Source organism: Leptonotus elevatus, chromosome 14, assembly GCF_054856555.1.
Source record: "Leptonotus elevatus isolate MCC_2025b chromosome 14, RoL_Lele_1.0, whole genome shotgun sequence".
NCBI classification, from domain to species: domain Eukaryota; kingdom Metazoa; phylum Chordata; class Actinopteri; order Syngnathiformes; family Syngnathidae; genus Leptonotus; species Leptonotus elevatus.
The window spans coordinates 5,979,551-5,993,359 of NC_141252.1; the positions used below are offsets into that span (position 1 = coordinate 5,979,551).

Genomic DNA, 13,809 nt, shown 5'->3' on the forward strand with positions numbered 1-13,809 from the left:
TTCATAATGCAGCGAGCTCGGTGGCAGCTGAAACGATCCAAGGGGGTCTACAAGGTGTGTCCAATTATTTTCGGGCCCGGGTTTATGAGCCTCCGGAGCGCTGTATATTCTCGTAAATGCTACTGTTATGCGTTGAGAAACCTTTTCAGGTAACGCGGCGGTGGTGAAAACACCCTGAAGCTTTCATTTTGATGACAAACTCGAGGAGTGTTCTTTGCTCGTTACACTTTTCGAAACGGTTGCAATTCTATGGTATCAATCACAGCGGGTGTTTGTAGTAGTCTTTTAAAAGGCATTTTTTAAACAAGCAGCAAAACGATAAAATACATAAAGTACTTGTCCTCTTCGCCATTGTTTTGTGTATTAAGGACTTCGATAGCATGTGTCCATTCCAAAATAAAAATGGAGATTGTTGGGTCTTCTAAAGGTAGAAAAAAACAGGGAAAGAATGGAGAAACGTGAATTAGGTAGCATTGACGATGATGCAAGATGTTCTCCTTCTGTAGCCTTATTTAAGAAACATATTTGACGTAGTCTGCTCCAGGAAAGATTTGGGGGATTTTCGTGGGCCAGCAAATTAATCTAATCTGAAAAAATACATTCAAACAACTGGTATTTTTCTTCTTTAATCATTAGCTAATTTAGCATAGCATAAAAGTATGAGCCAAGGCTAGCTGCAGTGTGAGTAATTTTGCCTTCCCTGGTAAGTAGTAGAAAGTAGGGCTGAATGATTTTTTGACAAATAAAAATACTATTATTTATACTGTACACAAATGTTTCGGTCTGATGTTTTATGCTAAAATAAAGGCCAATGAACCATGAATTCGTGTGGAACACAGCATATGTCAGTTACTTAACACTTTTGACTTGCAGTTTTAAGACATACTCACTAAATTCTATCACACACGAGTGACGTCAAACACAAGTCAACAAGTTCTAAATCAGATAACAACAATAATGCGACGAATGATGAGCAGAATATAGCAACCCCCCAAAAAAAACATGTCTGCATGCGGACGTGAAATGACGGCACGTGTGCGCGCGCGCGCGTGCGTGCGAACCTGCTGCTGGCTCCCCATCCAAGCAGGCAGACGCTCGCTCACTCAGCTGCAGTCAGTCAAGTCAGCCAGCCCGGCAGACGAGAGGACTCGTCTCTTGGGGTTTTTCGTGTAGAAAAAAAAAAAAGTCGCTTTTTAGTCAACCGACTGCGAAGGATAGAAAGAAAGAAAAAGAAAAAGCGCGGACATGTTGGACACGACAAGCTAGCTTTTTTTTTTGGAGGGGGGGACGAGGACGGCATTTGTGTGGGCAGCACGTGGAACGTTGAAAAGCACACACGCCGGTGAGTAAACGATGGCAATGAATGTCTGCGTGCTGTGTGTGAAATATGGGGGAGGGGGGGACACAAGTTTTTAAACAACAAGCGTTTAAAGTAGGTTTACATGTTTTGAAGTCATTTCAACATGCTTTCTATCGGAACAGGTGTGCGTGCAGGTAGCTAATTAACCGCCGCGTTGTCGAAAAACAAACTTGAATTCTTCCCCACTTCAAACGACAAGTTTAACATTGTTTTGTTCACGCTTACGTTCTAATTATGCTCAGTTCGGAAGCTCTCCGCTTCGATTGTCAATTAACGTGACGTCAGGGTCTGAGTGGGAGGTAAACTACTCTTCGTCACCTCAAGGGGAAACAAAGCGAAGTTGTCAATTCAAGCCTCACTTCATCTTTGAGCTCAATATGGCTCACGTGAAATTAACGTTGCCAGATCCAGCAATCCCAATTAAGGCTGCATGTGGTTTGGAATCACAAGGCTCACACACACAGCAAAGTCCAGTCATGATGCAATAAAATCATGTAATTTAAAAAAAAAAAAAAACATTTACACATTAAATTGACAACAAATCTGGATCCATTCTGGATTAATCTTGATTTGTTGAACTTGTAACACCTTTTGATTCTGCATACATTATCGATGTGACAGAGACCCTAACTAAGCGGTTCAATGTTAAACTTGCATTTCTGCCGGATCTGGTTCCAGTCAGGATTCGTCTTGGTTGACAACATGGGATCTATTTGATGGTTAAATTGTTGGATCTGGATCCAATTTGTTTTGCCGTTTGTCTGTCCCTAGACAGCAATCTGTGCCATGGCAAATCCTGACTCATTGTTAAACAGGGTTTTCTTATAATAAATTGACATTAATGCCAAGTGTATAATCTGGCTGCAATCTGGGTTGAATTTGGTTTGATGTCACAGTTTTTGACTGCTCTTACACAGCGAATTCCCTTCAAAATCATAAAACTTAACAAAAGCTACATATTTACATAGCATACAATTTAATTTTTTCTATATCTGGATCCAATCTGGATTAAACTGTATTTGACATAATTGCTTGCATCCATAGCAAACATTTGATTTTACAAGCACCCTAACTCAGTCAGCATGAAATGGTTTTCCCAGTGTTAAATTTACATTGCTGCCAAATGTGGCTCCAATCAAGATTAAACTTTGCTTGATGTCACATCTTCAACCTCATAATAGTTGAATCCAAAAAAAAAAAAAAAAATACATACATTTTAAATTGTTGCCAAATCTGTGTCCAATCTAGATAAAATTTGGTTTGCCGTAACAGATTTTGACACTATTAAGACAGCAAGTTTTGACTTGACAAATACCTCAGGCGACTCAAAATTAAATGGGGTTTCCCCATGTTGCATTTACAGTGTTGCCAAACTGGCTCCAATCCAGACATTTTACAAGACTGCTTCTGACTGTGGTAGCCAATTCCATGTGTTGCCCGCACACATAAACATTTGCAATTGCAAATATTGAACAAGTCATGACATAAAATAGTCGATGTTCAAATTCAAAATTCACAGGAGAATTTCCAACCTTTTTTTTTTTTTGACATGCAGTTTGTTATTGTTTGTTGCGCAGGATTAAGAAGAATGAACAAACCAATTAGATGGAGAAACTTTTTTTTTTTGTCAGCAAACAAGGATTTTTATTTCCTGTTCTTTTGACATTGCATGACATCGCATTCCACCTTATTTCGCTTAATTTCTCCGTAAACTATAGTTTTAAACAAGATTGAGGTACTGTATATGGGTGTACAAATTGGTCTCTGTGAAAGGTTAAACCTGGTTGGCTTTTTATTTATTTTTTTGTTGGCTCTTATTAGCCTCGAGGCTTCTTATCTGACCTGTGTTCCCAGCTGTGAGGACCAACTAACCCATTTAGGATAAATGATTGCCTCTTCCCTGGAAAGAGTTTAGGGGCAGGTCTTAATTTGCTCTGTTACGCCATAAAAGATAAGCTTAAATCTTGCTCTGTATTTCTTTGTCCAATTACTACTAACATCATGTCTGGTTGTTGGGTTGGATCCGGAGCTGCGTTTACAATCTTGGTTTTGCTTCGGACAGAGAAATATTACTAGAAAACTAACCTTTGACTGGTCGCATATATCAGAAGCAATTTATTCATTAGATTTCCTCATCAAGAACATTAAAGGGACAATTGACTCATTGAGCCATTTTCAGCAGTAAAAAGTTAATACTTTTGCCCAGAATTAATTTGAAAACTTTATTATTTTTCTTGTACAATCAATATATTTTAAAAACAAAAATTTCTACTTGCTGTCGACTAAAGATGACATCACCTGTGCTGAGTTGGCTCAGTTTGTTGACCAAACCCAGAAAACAGGTGAACCATGATTGGTCGTTACCTACTTCCTCAGCACAGGTGATGTTATCGTCAGTCGACAGCAAGTGGAGAAATTAGTTTTTAAAGGTATTGATTGTACAAGAAAAATAATAAAGTTTTCAAATTAATTCTGGGCAAAAGTGTTAACTTTTTACTGCTGAAAATGGCTCAATGAGTCAATTGTCCCTTTAATGTTCTTGATGAGGAAATCTAATGAATAAATTGGTATTACCTGTATACAAAAAATTTAGTTAGCAAATCCATTCTGGACAAAAATGCAAACTTTTTACTGCTGAAAATGGCTCAACGAGTCAAGTATGCCTTTAAATATTTTTGCATTAATGCACGTTTTGTTGGGGAATCCAAATTGGGCAAATTGTTTGATTTATTCATTTATTTTAAAGCCTTTAGCAACCCTCTAGTTCCACCCACAGTCACCAAATGTTTGTAGCAAGAGCGCTTAAAGTGATACAACTATTATCCATTAAATTTGTGATGGGAATTCTACAAATATTTGTTGTTGTTTTTATTTGTGTACATAGCTGTGCAAACCATGTCAGGTTGTGCTGCCTGCACAGGAGAAGTTGCAACACCGACACCTTTGTTTGCCCAACTTACTGGACTGTAATTTTCAGTTGCCTCGGACGTCACATGCGCAGTCAACAGTGCGGTTTTGGCACAAGGTCGCTCATGAGAAAAGTGCCTCTCTATTCAGTTTTCAAGAGCTCAAAATGCCATGTAGCCTTAAACTAGCTCAACAAACAAGAGAGGAAGTCACAAGGAATGAAGTAACCGTCCTCAAATTGACAAAGCATCGCATTTCTTTTGACTTGTTTGGACAAAACTTAACATTTAAGATGGCTGGAAAACAAATCAAATGTTATTTTGCGGTGGACTAGCCTGGATAAGCAATCCTACCTTTGTGCTTGTTTACCCCCACTTTGCGGCAATAAAATATAAATGTGTTGCTTTCTATGCCAGGAATAAAAAAAAAAAAATCATGTTTTTACAACACCGCCTCAAAGCAAGAGAGATTTGCGCACGGGTCCCTAAGTGTAGCTTTGGAATGATGCATTGTAACGCTGCTAAAAAGGATTGTCAGGCATTCATTCAGACCGCCCCTCGAGTAAGAGAGAGGGAGAGTTATTCCTCACGACGACGTAACTTGGAGAGAGTTTAGGCGGCCATAAAGAGAAGTCCTGCACTTACTGTTATTTTCCTCATCGAAACTACACATTCTGCACTGTCGATAGTTCCAAAAGTGGCTGGCCACCACAGAAACGTAAATCTTTCGCTGTCGTTATAGGAGGTACTGTTACAGTATATCACCCCCTCCCCCCCCCAATGTGTGCACGTGGCCATGTTGGATGCACAGCTGCCACAAAGACGTGTACCGGTGGTTAGACATCACCCTCAAAGGATGCTCGGGGATGTAAAATCCAATCCTGTGAGTCATTAGGAAAGTCATCTTTTTACGACTATAGCTAGAAAACAAATTCCCATATGCACGCATTTGCTTTTGTAGCTCGCGATTGTGTCTTTTGCACGGGATTGCCACGGGGGGAGTCCGTCCTGTCAGGCCAACAATCAATCAAATTGTTGGCTGCTTTTTTTTTTTGGCGTCTAGTTGTAGGTAGCCGCCTGGCCCAGGCGCTTTGGCTGCTGTCTTTGCCCAAAGTGAGGACAAACTTCATTACTGTCTTGCTGCATGGAGCGGCCGGGGGTATTATTATTATTGTTTTTGTTTTTTTTACTCCACTGCAGATGGAGGAAGCATACATTGGAAGTTACTGGCATTTTAATTGCTGGAAAAGTTGCAGTCCGATATTATGCTCTACTTGTTTACTGGTACACAGTGGTACCTTGACTTTTGGGTTTAATTAATTCTGTGACCAAGCTCGTAACTTGATTTTACACTGAAATCATGTAATGCACAGTACAGTGAACCCTCGCTACTTTGCGGTTCACTTATTGCGGGTTCGCTACATCGCAAATTTGTATTTGGGTCCAAAATTTCTATATTACGGGGTTTATCTTGCTATATCACTGATTTATTTATTTATTAATTTTTTTAGAGATTATTTCACCCACACTTTAGAAGGGTGCGATCTGTGTGTGGTGGCTTCATTACGACCCCCCCCCCCCCATTTTTTTTTAGGTCCTCCACTTTGCTGAAAATTAAGGGAATACTACACTGTATTCCTGTGTTGGATGTGTGTGCCTTTAAGGTAGCACTAAGGAACTTTTCAACCTTCATAAAATATTTTCATAACTTTTCTGATGAAATATCAGCTTAAAACTCGTTGAATGGTTCCTTTGCCATGGCCTGAGGGGGTCTGTATCATCTATACTGGCAATAAGCAACTTTGAGGAAGACGGTAGGAACACTGCCACACAAAAAAACTACAAGTGTGCTGACTGACACAAATGACACAATGTGCTTGTCCTCATGGGAAATGTGATCTTTCTTCAGGCATAACATTACCGCTTTTGTCCATATGGCGCCGCCAAAATCAACATAAACTAGAAGTTTCTTAGTGTTGCTTTAAGGGGCGTGGCCTAGTAAGTGACATCAGGATTTTGGCCTGTGTGTGAGCGTCTCAGGATGAGTTGTGGGTTGTGAATGTTCTCATTTTTTTTTACCATCCTTTTCGGTAAAATTGCATCGGCGGCTATAGCTCAGCTCGCGCAAATGCGAAAGCATTACAGTCAAGTATCTTAATTGCTCCATTTTTTTTTCGCCGTCTTCACTCAAGTGATGGCGAAGCTTGGTTGCAACTCGCAACACAAGGTGAAAACTCAAGCCAAGCAGTGGTTTGGAACTTGAACAATTCAAATTGGGTCACTCGTACGTCTTCTCTTGTCGGTTTAAAAAATGTAAACCGGAAGAAGTTTTTTGTAGTTGCATCATTCATCACATTGATTTGTTTTGTCATTCGGTTCCGATCACTCTGTCATTGCAACCAAACCACTTTAATGTGGCCTTAGTTTGAATCTGGATTTGACCACTGTAACGAAACCCTACCAATGGGCAGAAAAAGACTGAAGGTTTTTCCAGTACAAAAGCAATGTGATCTTTCTGAGTAACTTTCAAAGCGGAGCAGCACTGTTTCCATGAAGCAAGCAAGATAGATGTTACTTCACCTTTGCCAACTGCTGCTTTATTGCTTTCTAATGGGAGCGAAAGATTTTTAAGCGGCATGATGCATCCGTGTCTATCGGGGCCCTCCCGAGTGCCAGCTGTTGCCTTTTCCTGTGAAAAGCAAGTCTACTTTGCAACAAAGCCAGGACCCGGTGCCTTTTGTCCCAGCTCCGTGCACTCGGGAGTTAATGGCGCGCTCTTTCTTGCTGGGTGATAATCGGCCGTGAAATTTATGTACGTCGTTTGGCTGCCAGCGGCGGCAACGAGGCTCGTCCCATCCGCCGAACGTTACGTAAGGCAGCTGAGAGTCGAGGCATCGTAGCTGGTTTCATGTCACTGCCTGGAGGCTCCTGTCTGCCTCCTTTTGAGACTTTCTTCTTCCTCACATCCTCATTTTCCCACGCTTCAGTGGACCACCTGAGGGGGGCTCGTCTTTGCCTGGTGACAGCTTGCGGGTGCACGCGGAGCTCAGCTGGAGGATGGTGGATGAGGGGCAGGGATTGGGGTTTCCATTGAGAGCATCTCTAACACTGTATTGCAAGGTTTTTTTTATTATTATATGCACTGAACAGGTGAGTCATATTGGGGCATTGTTTTGGAACAGTGGTAGACTATATATTCGTTCTTATTTTGGAGCAAATTTTTCTCATAGGAAATAATTGAGACTTGCACTGTTTGGTGCCATCTTAAAATCTGCACAAGCAAAGTTTAAAGTAACATTTTACATTCTGCAATGCAGACAATTGCAACAGAACAGTTTGAAGTGGAGTTAGACCGAAATGTTATACTGATGCCGATTATTAGTAGTCAAGAAGGCAGATAACCAATATATTTGGAGCCGATATTAATTTTCAATAAAAAAAAAGGGGGGGGGGGAATATTGGCATCAACTTTTTTTTTTAAGTGCACATGCCAATCTAGACTTTGTAATGTCTTAAAAGCATGTTTATGGAATAGTTTTTCTGAATTTTCAAACATTTTAAAGTGTTTTTTTATCTTAGAAAATAGACAAGACTTTTAAATTTCTAACAAAATGTTCAGGGAACTTCCAAGGTAATCAGTATGTCTTAAAAAGTTAAACTTAAACAAGCAAATACTATAGCTCTCTATAATTTTCTACCGTAAATATTTTTTCTCCCCCAAAATTTTAAAATACCTGAAATCTTAAACTTTCACATTCCTTTGTTTTAATGTCAAATGAAAACGAAATGATCAGAAGGTTCCCAGAATGAGCAGCATCTCTTATAAAGTTAACTGAAAATGTAAATAAATAATGCCCTGAGATTAAAATGGTTTTAGATTGAGTGATTGATTTTTTTTTAAAAGCCGATACCGTTATTTGTCAAAAAAACACCCAATATCAGTGCCGATAATCTATCTCTAGTTTGAAGAGTCTGAAAAAAATCGTCATTCACCACCCGCATTTCTTTCCTTTTTTTCCCGAGCATTTCTTTTTGCTTCAGCCGCATGTAAAGAGTGAACTTCTGAATAGAAATGCTGATGAAAATGGTGCACTACGCCAGTTATTCTTGTTCAATTGATGCATTTCCAAGTCATATTGCCATATTGCCATAAGCATAATTGCTAGCCATGATATTCGCAAGGCTGAGGCGGACCTACATAATCCCCCCCCCCACCACCACCACACACACACTAAAGTAGACGTGTGGCTAGAGCGTCCTGTTAGAACCTTTTAAGAAATCATCCATAAGTAAATAATTAATTCATACACAAAGTGGATTGTTTGGCCTTTGTGTTTTGTGTTATGAGGCGCGACGGAGCTACAGAAGCATAACTAATAGTGTCGTTGGTGTTTCTATGCAAATGAGGATGAAAAAAAGATTGCGTTCCTCACGTGTAGGTTGTTCGACTAAGAATCTATTTACACCATTGTCAACAATGCAAATGTCATTCTTTCGCAAAAGAGTTGGCTCGAGGAACGGAGAGACGCATGTTCGCTGTCCATTTTGAGGCGGGACACGTACAGCCGTTGCTGTTGCAGATCTCTATCGCTTGGCTATGCGTCGCTATGCTAAACAGGCTCACGTTATTACATCCAAGTCCGAGCGAGACGTTTCAGTTGGAGTTTTTCTCCCAGAAGTGCTCTTTCGTCCGGCGCCAGAGCTTTTTATGTTCCGCTCTGTTCCCTGGAGGTCGACGTCATCCCGACAACAATGACCCCCGGCCAACAATAGCCCCCTTCCAGTTCCAGCCCCCGACGAGACTAGTTTGTTTGTGTATTATTTACTGCTCGACTGTAGCCTGCTTCTTCTTGCCTCTCTGCTCCCCTCGGCCCACCACATTATTACTTTTGAAAGCTCGCGGAGATGGAACAAAGCAACTTTTGTAATTTTTTTATGTCTGTTGTTTATTAGTGTACTAAAAGCAGTCTAGCTTTTTTTGGACTGTCTTTTCTCCTCGCCGCACAGTAGTTCATCCACTGATTGATTCCTCGGCTGTAAGGGTGGTTTGGTGTGTTTGTGTGTGTCGCAAGTGTGTGGCTGATCACATCCACAGACCTCATGAAAGCATTTGGTCCTAATTAACCCAATTCTTTCGACTTTCAGCTTGCAAAGTTGAGTGCTTGGTAGAATATCTTCTGACGTGCTCCATGTTTGCAACAGATTTATCTCCATTCAACACCAAACAAATGTCACTGGTTGATTTTTTTCTGGACTAGACATGTGGCTACAGTATGAGGCAGTTACACTGAACTTGGTTTGGTTCTCTACAGAACTGAATGTTCTGTGCCGGGAGAATAGAATGTCTTTTTTTTAATTTTATTTTTTACATTTTTATTTCTGTAGTTTTTTGCTATTATACAATACAGGGCTATTTTTATATATTGAAAAACCATTACAAAACAGCTAATGGTTTTCAGGGTCTGGAACGGATTAATACAATTTAAATTGATTTTAATGTGGAATGTTGATTGGTTGTAGATAAACGTGTGGAATGTATTAAAGGGAAATCATAGTACTAGTGCTGTCACTATTGAATATTATTAGAATCTATCGGTTATAAATGATTAATTAACAAATCTGATTTATTAAAATTTTGCATTAAAGTGTAATTTGGTAGATTACTTGTCGATTAATGGATTCATTTTGATAGCGCCACACAGTGCCCTACCTAAGTGAAAGAAAAAAAATGTCCGTTAAATGGAATTTCATGGGACAGTCACAGCAGCAGTGTTGATTGATGTAGCAGTGCTCTACAGTGAGAGATAACGATACATCACAATAACCATTTTGTCCCACCCGTAGTTGAAAATATGCGTTTGATCGATCACATTCCATGTGATCATAAGTCGATTTTTAATTAAGATCACCTGTCGAGACAATACTATAAGTCACTTTTATGCGTTGAGGTCCGTCTCATCTGTCATCTTCGCCTTCCCGTCTCTGCCCTCCGCCCACACAGCTCGAGAGTCACCTCGCCGTCGCCCCGCGGACGCCTTTTGCCAGCTGCCCTGCCAGCTTCCAAGATGAGTGCCAAAGCCGCCATCAACAAGGAGGTCTTCGTACCCCACGACGAGAAGATGTTGGCAGCTGTGCAGGTGAAGCGGAAGACGAAGAAGAAGATTCCTTTCCTGGCTACTGGCGGTCAGGGAGACTACCTGACATTTATCTGCCTCTCAGGTCAGAGCCTTTTAACGTCTGCCTTAATTCCCACACTGATGTCCGCAATCATGAGCTCGTTTCCCTCTGCCAATAAAACGACACCGTAAATCAATTAAATGCCGAGTTGTAGGTCAATACAGATTGGCTTAACGCTGTAATTGAATCATCGTTTCACTACAAATTGAGGTGTCGTTTTTCGTTTCACTGCCTGTCAATGGTAGTTTGTGTTTCAGAGGATCATTGAACTTTGAAGTCTTAATGGCAGCGTGTTCATACTTTGGGTTTGGATATGGGAAAAGGAACTCTGCAGTGATAGCTGTGCTAGCGCGATCTATTTGGTTAACGTGTATACAATATGTGAACAGTTGTAAATAACCTCCAGCTAGTTGGATAAAGATTAGGGATATTTTTGACAAATATATGCAACGGCCGATAAAGCTGGTATCTCACTGAGTGGTGAATTCATGCTTGTGAACGTAGCGAAATTTAGGGTTTTCATCAGGATTTGTAAGTTGTTCACAGACAGTTTTTACTTGTCGCAAAGACTTTTTGAACATATTCAGACCATTTTTCACTGTCTGCGAAGACCTTTTGAAACGAAAAACCAAAATGAGTTGCGTTGGCAATTTCGCATGCTCTTTTTGCTCAGTGAGATACAGGGAACTTTTCATTTATGGATTTATTTAAATTTCCACTTGCTGACACTGGGAAATTCATTTACATTTTTTTTTTTTAAAAATAAACAAAATTAATAAATAAAATAAAAAAATTATGTTGAAACTTTGGAGAACTTTATCTACAGTAGAAAACTTTAGAGAACTATTTACTTGCTTAGTTTTTAATTTAGCTGAACACATGTTGATGATAAAGCTCCCTGCAAGTTTTATTTTTTGTTAATTTCTAAACAAAGCTGTTTATTGTTCATATGTTTAAAATTTAAAGAATTAAAAAAATATATATTTTTATGCTTATAGTTTTTCTTTTACCGCAAATAATTACTAGCTTGAAATAGCTGTTATCTGCCTTCTTGACTACTAAAAAATGTATATCGGTATCGGCCCTGGAAAAACCATATCGGTCTTTCAGTAATAAAAATGTTTTCTTGCAAGAAGAAACGATAACCATAAAGCAAAGCACCATTCACACTCCTTATTCTAAGAACACTTATTTAAGCTTCTCTTTTAAACATTTGTCAGTAGCGTTGTCTTCCCTAAACATAGACTATGCTACCATTGTTTCTTGTATCCGAGGAAGATGGTTGCATCTGACTTGGCGTGCTCTGATTTAATTAAACACGAACAAATCACAAGCACAATCAGTCGTTAATGAGTGTGCGTTACTACTTTAGGGACATATCCAGTCAGTTTTATTATTATTACCATGAGTGCACGTTTGCATCATGTTCCAACACTGCAACTTGTACGAAATCAAAGTGGTTCATTGACATTGCCCATGAACGTGTATGTATAGCCGCCTACTTCATGTGGCATTTCTTAAGGTCAACGAGTTGTTCAGCAACACAAAGAGTCATAATTCAGTCATGGCCGCTTCATGCTGAATGAACACTAGGTCAATGCGTGCCCTGTGCATGCACTGTACATAAGAGTGGGGGAGGGGACTCGCTGAGAGTTCCAGTAGTGTAAAGTTGAGGTCCTCGGGTCAAACAGTGGCCGAGTTATATAACGTGTGGTTGTAGCACAGCTGAAGGAGGCCCACAAACTTAGGGAGGAGCCTGACTGTGGAGTTGTGGCAATTTAAAAGGGATAACTTCAGGTTCGGCTTGTTAAATGGTGTCAGATGACAAGCGTGTATGTTAATTTTTTTTTCCAGGAGCAATAAAAACAGGTTTCATAGCTCTCTAAGTTTATAGAAGTATTTCACACCACAAATGACTGTTGCCAGACAGATTAAGCAGCAAAACTGCTATGAAATCTTACCACTGTGTCCAAGCAACGGCATGTACACGCTAGGATGAGGCCATTTAAAACAAGGTATCTATTAACATTTTATATTAACTCAGTCGTTATAACGATTAATTTAACAAAGTAGTGGTACAGTACATTGCCTTGCAAGTTTGTCTTTCCTTGACCAAGCTCGTAACACATTTTAATTGTTTTTCAAACATACTGTATAACGGATGTCCTGTTTAAATTTTTTCCCACCCGAGTCACCTGATTTTGAGGATTATTATTATTTGATATTGTGTGTGTGTGTGTGTATATATATATGTATATATATATATATATATATATATATATATATATAATTTTATTTAAACAGTTCTATCCCTAAATAACATTTAGTAAAACTATAGAATTTCTTTGATAATTTACATAGACTAGCAGCATTCATCTTGTTCAGGGTCTTTGCTCAACTACAATGCAAAGTCACTGCGGGAAGTGTAGTGAAGCTGAAGTACAGGTTTGACTGACAGTTTTGGTGGCCGATGAAAAAAAATAACATGAACTTTTATAGAACATATTTACAACAGTAATTTAGCCACACACTTTTAACATTACAGTATATATAAGCAGAGCTATGTAGACAAAAGTTTTTGTTTTTCATCCCATATACAATTAATAACAGCAGTCGGTGTGATGTTTTCCAGCTCTTTGTTGGCCATTCCTTCAATGTTGGAAGCGTCGGAATAATAAATAGGTCTGGCTTGCTCCCACTTGGAAGGCTAGGCTTCTTGTCCTGTGTGGCTCTTTGAAAATAAGTCTGGGCCTCCTCACTGAGCGTATTGTTGTTCGGCTCGAAGTGACCTTGTATTTCAGAGTCAGATCAACGCTACTGCTGAGCTTGATTTGATTCCATTCATTCTCTTCTTTGAGCGTGCTTTCCCCAAATAAGGTGCAAAAGCAAACCTCGAGTGCCTAGTGCAGCCAGCAATGATATGGCCGAGTAGGCTCGCACAGAATTGTTTGAACGCCCTAACAACAACATCTTAGGAGTGTTCGCTGGAGCCAAGCCAGCAGCTCAACATGGTCCAAGTCAGTTAGTGTGCATTGTCTTTGATCGCTAGGCTCCATACGGTGCCTTATGGCTGGACCTCGGGGCTAAAAGACTCCACCGCCCACAGAATGTTTGGCAAGCGAGAGACGAGAGGCCTGTTGAATAAGAAAAAAGACCCAGTGAACGCTTCGCCAACATAGACCAGACATTGATTCCCCACATCATCTCTCTCTACTGTCCGGTTTTAGAAGTGCTGTTATCGGATTCACACTGTACGAGTTAATCGCGCAGGACGGAAAATCAAAGCTAACGATTTAAGTGCTCACACTGAGACAAATGATTTGACACCCTATATTCAGGTCGTTGCCGTTTCATTCAAGGCCTGTA

At 39.9% G+C, this 13,809-nt stretch overlaps 1 protein-coding gene across 2 annotated transcripts in view; it reads left to right on the top strand.

The window, feature by feature from the left end:
* The first annotated feature begins 1,075 nt into the window (after positions 1-1,075).
* Positions 1,076-13,809, top strand: part of stxbp6 (syntaxin binding protein 6 (amisyn)) — a 39,696-nt gene continuing 26,962 nt past the window's right edge. For both annotated transcript variants that reach the window (XM_086095635.1, XM_086095636.1), the window contains exons 1-2: positions 1,076-1,342; positions 10,268-10,485. In XM_086095635.1, coding sequence (XP_085951761.1) covers positions 10,332-10,485 — 154 coding nt within the window. In that variant the 5' untranslated portion in view covers positions 1,076-1,342; positions 10,268-10,331. The remainder of the gene's footprint in view (positions 1,343-10,267; positions 10,486-13,809) is intronic.